We start from the raw sequence: 6,000 nt of genomic DNA, 5'->3' as shown, positions 1-6,000 counted from the left end.
TGTTTTTCAGCAATTGCTAGGTAAAGCCCAAACGTATAGGACACTCATCTACATTTTTAACCCACAATATATGTGTCTCTCAAAACGCGTTTAGTGAACTTAACTAAACCAATAAATTATGCACCCAACGAACCTTCGACCTTTATCATAGGTGAAGTAAACCTTATACCACAATATTGTATTCTAAACATACATAAAATGCACATGGAGATTTGAACTATTGATTTGATTGCTTATCTTAAAATATGAGCGAATAAAATATGACTTCATTATCAATAATCTTTAAACACATAAACATCCCTATCTCTCAATATAAAAAAACCCATAACAACAACCAAAGAAAGCCAGTTTTTTTTTATTTTTCCAAAAGCAAAACCTTTTTTTTTTCTTAAGTGCTTTCGTATGGTACACTACACTACAATGTTTGCATTATTTGTCCATACTTCCTTGCCTTTGGAATCTACAAATTCATTGATAAATGAAGAGCACACACACGTCCATATCCTATTCTCTTTTGTACCCATAGGCTCTCTTTCTTTAGAAATATATAAATAGTTGAATTTTTTTTCTTTTATCAAAAGGTCAGTGTTTGAATTTAATTAATCAGCAATTAGTTAATAATGGAAAGGCTAATATACTAAATAAGTCCTAGAACTTTACCACTTCATTTGAATATATCCTTATACGTACTTTCATTACATTCAATTAAATCCTTATAAGTTATTCGGTATCCAACTAGGTACTTAATCTTTGATTTATAGCAGACTAAGCAATTATTGCGTATTGTATTGTTAAAATATTTAACATTTAATATTATTTAAAAAGAAGGGATTATACGAAACTACAATTCCACGTCATCCTTATCTCTTCCTAATAGGAGAACGACAAATCAGATTTTTCCTCCTGATTTTTAGCATTTTTAGTTGGATTTGAATTTTGCAGGAGGAAAAAGCTAAAAATCAAGAGAAAAAATCTGATTTGTCATTCTTTTATTAAAAAGAGATAAGGATGATGGGAAATCACGTTACTAATTAGTTATATAATTTTATAGCGCAATATTTATTTTGATTTAGAATTAATATATAATTTTGAATGTATATACAAACAAATAATTGTCTATGTTAAAATTTAACATATAGGCTTAGTTGCATATTCAATAGAGATAGAAGCAAAATAATAAAGTTTGAGGGCCTATTGAATATATTAGCCAAAAGGGAAATGTTTAATCAGCAGGAGGAAAGGAGCATGCATTTGGCAAATGGCAGTGATTTTAGTGAAATATTTGCGTGACAAGGACCAAACTATTGTAAAGCAGGTGATGGAGACCCTAGAGGCTAGAGGTGGTTGGAACAAGAGTAGCTCAGACATTCATGTGGACAGATACAAATATATTAATTAATTTCATACTTAGTTAGATATGGTATGATTGATTAAATGAATTAGTTACTCTCTTTTTCCGTCCTTAGAATCTAATCACTAGCTAGCTCCTAAGTCTTAAACTAGATATGAGAGGGTATAAAGTTCCAGGGTTTTATGACAATGACATTAACAATGTTTGGTGGTATTGTGACAATTATAGGAAAAACTCGAAAGCAACGGAAGAGATAAAGAGAGAGAGAGTGTGTGTGGGGGGTGGGGTGGGGTGGGGTTTGGATGGATGGAGGAGAGGTGGATGTTGGTGTGAATGTATTTCTGAGTTTGGGAATCACAGAAAGACAGTGAAGAAAGCCTGCAACAGAATCCAACATCCAAACATGGTAAAGCTTAGGAAGCCACCATCCGCATAGATTCACAATCTTTTTTCTCTCTTCTGCTGCTGCATCCATGTAAAATAACCCCTCTTAGCTACGTGCCGCCCACTTGTTTCCAACCCCTCTCTACAGATATATATAGAAAGAGAGTTCAAAATTAACAACCCTCTTCTCTTTCTCCAACATGAAATTTATTAACTAGTGGTTTGGCCTCACACTTGCATGGAATATGGAAGAACCCTTTCATTTTCTCTCTGCTTAGCTTCATAATTCGCTTCCTCTCAATCTTCCAAGTCTCAAAAGAAAGAATCATGGAGAGTAAGGGATACAGAAAACTAAACCTCACCCACAAATCGCACTTGCTTTACTGTTTCTCAGCTTGGGTATTGGTTAGCATCATCACCACTGCAACCACATGCCAACGAGGTATGCTCTTTCCCCTCATCTAACAAGAAAAAGGAAAACCTTGTATGGTATGTAGGGAGATCTTGACCTCTAAATTATTTCCCATGGGCGTCCAGATTCAAGGTCTCAAATCGATGGGTCCTGTACTCAAACAACTGTTTCTACTTCTACTATCTCAACTCAGCTTGCTATTATGCATGATAATCTGAATTTATCCCTCTGTTTTTTTTTCTTGGACAACAGATTTCAGGTTTCTACCGTTTGCTCAAGCAGCGGATAGTATTTGTTCTCAGGTGAGTCACTTCACACTGGATATGTTTCTCAAATCCTTGCTCTAATAAACCAATGCTATGATCTTATACTACTATAGTCTTTTAAGGGCAATCGATCTAGACACCATTGTTAGCGGGTTAAAATTTTGTATAAGAAACGGGGGCTTGAATCAATCAAAGAGTCCATTGAAATAAATGGTGTAGAGTAGAGTAGAGTAGTGCAGCCCTTGGGCAGGGAAGGACCGACACGAGCCTTGAGATGCATCGAATGGAATCATAGTATCATGGTGTATGATTAGGGCTTCACGCCACCTCCATCTCCATCCGGAAAACAACAAAAAAAGAAATCAACACTCGTGAACCCCGCGGCAGCATTCGCCAATCGCCATTGTAGAATTTAGAATTATCATCTTCTTAATTTTAACGAGTCTGTCTCGGTAACTTGCGGTAGCAGAGCTCAGCGCTTTAACCCAAAACACATACTATCTAGGACTAGGTTATATATTTGTATTCTTCCCTCCCTTCCCTTCCCTTCCCTTCCCGTGAACATAACTGTTCTCAGGTATTTGTAGGGGGCAGATTGGTGGAATAATAAAGCCATAGATTTGGGTTTTCATCTACTAAATTATCATGTAGGTGATGACTAGGATTCGGTTGTCACAGGAAATTGCCCAGGAAAACCAAGTGTCTATACCTGTTGACATCCAAGGACACCCTTCAAGCTTGCCCAGGAGAGTTTTGAGCGGCCCCGGATCATCCCCGCCACGGTGTGCCTCAAAGTGCGGCAAGTGCACGCCGTGCAAGCCTGTTCACGTGCCGGTACCTCCTGGAACACCGGTCACTGCCGAGTACTATCCAGAAGCATGGAGGTGTAAATGTGGCAATAAGTTGTACATGCCATGATGCTCGTAAATTTGTTTGGTCATATAAATATATGTGTAGTGCTAGTACATGTGACACTGGAGAACAATGAATATATATGTGATCATTAACAACAGACGAGACGAGCTGCTCACTTTGAAAAAACCCCTTATAGCCTAGCCTTCCTTTTATACAAGCTATCAACTAATTATTATATACTCTAACTCCATCTTTATAAAAAAAAATTTATTTTAATCCTCCATTAAATTTTTTTTATCTCTTTTAATCTTTTGAACTTCAAAATGGATGGATTTAGGAGATCAAGTAGACCATCAAATTACCCGAATCAATTGTCAAGTGCTGGCTCGTCACTTCCTTCCAATACTAGTAACTAGCGACTAACATCGTAATTTACAGAAACTAGTAAATAATGTGATGATTCTGATAGGGACTTTTTTTTAAAAAATTTGTTTTTCGAAAACTACATAATGAAAAAAATTAAGAAATATGTCTGTCATATGCCTTTAAAAAGATAAAAAGCTTGGAAAAGAAGGCTGTGGGATGGGTGCAATGGTGCTAAAGTTTGTTTCCTGCAATCACGTGCATTTTTCTAAACACGTACGGCATCAACAATGTCAATGAACAATCAAGAACGCCATATATTTTTAGATAAATCACAAGGATAGGCTGAGCTGAGATTTGATTTCATCATTCAAGGCCAGGAACAGGACCCCGAATGAAGCAATGATGACTTTCCCTGTTCGATGTTTATGCTAAATTTGTTTATTGTTCATGGGATCAACTGGCTTTTTGCTGCGTGATTTGAAATGGTTATATGGGGTAAGCAAGACCTACCACCATCAACGCATCTAGCAGTTTTAGATGGTTTAGCCCAAGATAGGTATGACCTTAAGGTAAGTTCTATACTTATCAACCATGAAACACTCATATAACCATTATCTATCTTGTGAAGGTTGGCTGCTTACAATTTTTCGCCTATGCCAGATTTTTTTTTGTTGTTGTTGTTAATATTGCACCTTTTATCTTGTTTTTCATGTTGATCTTCTGTTTCTGGCCTTCTGGTGGCTTTTTTGTTGTAAAGACCTGATTCTGGAACGTTTTGTATTCCAGTTCCTTTGAAGACATAGTCCTAAGAAATGAATCTTCTAACTGCCAAAGGAAAAATAAAAAGAATTCAAGGGGTGCTTACGCGAAAGATTGCTCGAATATTTTCACAATATTTATAATGTTTCGATAATTACAAGTGAAGATTTATCTATGTTCCTGAGAGTTATAAATGAAATAGTACAAGTGTTAAGTTCTCTTAGTTATTAGAAGTTGCATCTCTTAATTATTAACTAAGAGTAATATGATTATTTAAATAGGTATTTATTTAAATAAGTATATCTATTCGTAATAGATGTGACTCTCCAAATAAATATAAATCGGATTTTAGTTTCAATGACATTGAAAAGAAGTTTCGTTTTGTTCTGCCCATTTTCTAATATTCATAGATTTTTATACAATAATATTATAGAAGTTTTTTATAAAATTATTATTCTTCTTTTACATTGTTCAATGGGTTATATTTGTTAGTGTCAAACGCATTATTATATTATGAAGGTTCATTTATCGGTAACTCTTGACTAACATTTATGATTGAAGCAAATAAAACCTTAAAAAATTGTCATGATTTCACGCATTGGAGTCTTCATTAAATTCTCATGATTTTATTCCTAAGCTCACTTACCAATAATTTAAAGTTTGATGTTTGCGCGTTTATGAAAAATTAAAGAAGACATTTGTTCACCGTATAGTCACATGTTGTAATGATCCGATTTCAACGGTGTTGTAAAATTCAGTTTCGAACCAAATTAATTCAATTGAGTTAATAAATAAGTAAAATAGACTAATTACGAGTCACATATGAATCAAAAAGGTCAAACTAATAAGTGTTATTGAATTAAATTGGTTATTAAAAATAGTACAATAACTAAATTATATTAAGATTTGAATTAAAAAATGAAGTGGGGCCTAGTGGAAAATTAAACTAAGGCCATAATAGCAATTTAGCCATTTTAATATCATGACAATGTTTAACGAAAAGTTGAGTCATCACATTCCACTAATTAAAGTTAAGATATTAAGCTTTTAGATTAGTAACTAATTAACTTAATTAGTTTCACAATTAGCATATAAATATATATGTGTAAATTAAGTGGGAAAGAGAAAATTTTACTTCCATCATTTTCTTCTCTTCCACCGTCCATTAGAAAAGAAAGAAAATAATTTTTTTCCTCCTGATCTGTCATAATTAGATATATCAAATTAGAATTCTCTGATATATTTAAGGAGCTTGTTTTCAGGTAATTTCGTGTATTTTCTATAGTTTTTTGTAGTTTTAGGCTTTCGATCAAATAAGTGTAAATATCTCTTTTTATTTATTTTGAGACCCAAATTGGCCAATTGTGTCATTGTGGGCCATAATATATGATTGAGTGTTGTAGGGACGCGTTTGAGGTTGGAATGGAGTGAGAACATCACCAAAGGAGAGGAAATCACAATATTCCACCCTTGGAATCGCAATACCTTCAACAGGCCCTAAGAGGAAATCACAATATTCCACCTTTGGAATCACAATCGAGTGGTATCGCGATATCCACTTTGGGTATCGCGATTCCCACTTGCCAAGGAGAACCCTAAGTTTTAGA

The 6,000-nt window shown here is 34.5% G+C and overlaps 1 protein-coding gene across 2 annotated transcripts; it reads left to right on the top strand.

Moving 5' to 3' along the window:
- The first annotated feature begins 1,628 nt into the window (after nt 1-1,628).
- Nucleotides 1,629-3,425, top strand: LOC105789061 (uncharacterized). 2 transcript variants are annotated; one of them, XM_012616274.2, is made up of 3 exons: nt 1,629-2,177; nt 2,400-2,449; nt 3,092-3,425. In XM_012616274.2, the coding sequence occupies exons 1-3, from the start codon at nt 2,063-2,065 to the stop codon at nt 3,329-3,331; spliced, it is 405 nt and encodes a 134-aa protein (XP_012471728.1). In that variant the 5' UTR covers nt 1,629-2,062; the 3' UTR covers nt 3,332-3,425. The 2 variants fall into 2 exon arrangements, with proteins under 2 accessions (XP_012471728.1, XP_012471726.1); XM_012616272.2 differs by having other exon boundaries at nt 3,065-3,425.
- Nucleotides 3,426-6,000: the final 2,575 nt, after the last annotated feature.

Source organism: Gossypium raimondii, chromosome 2 (genome assembly GCF_025698545.1).
Source record: "Gossypium raimondii isolate GPD5lz chromosome 2, ASM2569854v1, whole genome shotgun sequence".
In the NCBI taxonomy this organism is placed as follows: Eukaryota; Viridiplantae; Streptophyta; class Magnoliopsida; order Malvales; family Malvaceae; genus Gossypium; species Gossypium raimondii.
This window is presented reverse-complemented; position numbering and strand designations above follow the sequence as displayed.

Excerpts from the sequence above, each read along its gene's own strand:
- LOC105789061 (XM_012616272.2), top strand. The coding sequence starts at position 2,063 with ATGGAGAGTAAGGGATACAGAAAACTAAACCTCACCCACAAATCGCAC. Across the intron at positions 2,178-2,399 it reads TGCAACCACATGCCAACGAG|ATTTCAGGTTTCTACCGTTT; the intron begins GTATGCTCTTTC and ends CTTGGACAACAG. Across the intron at positions 2,450-3,064 it reads CGGATAGTATTTGTTCTCAG|GTGATGACTAGGATTCGGTT; the intron begins GTGAGTCACTTC and ends ATTATCATGTAG.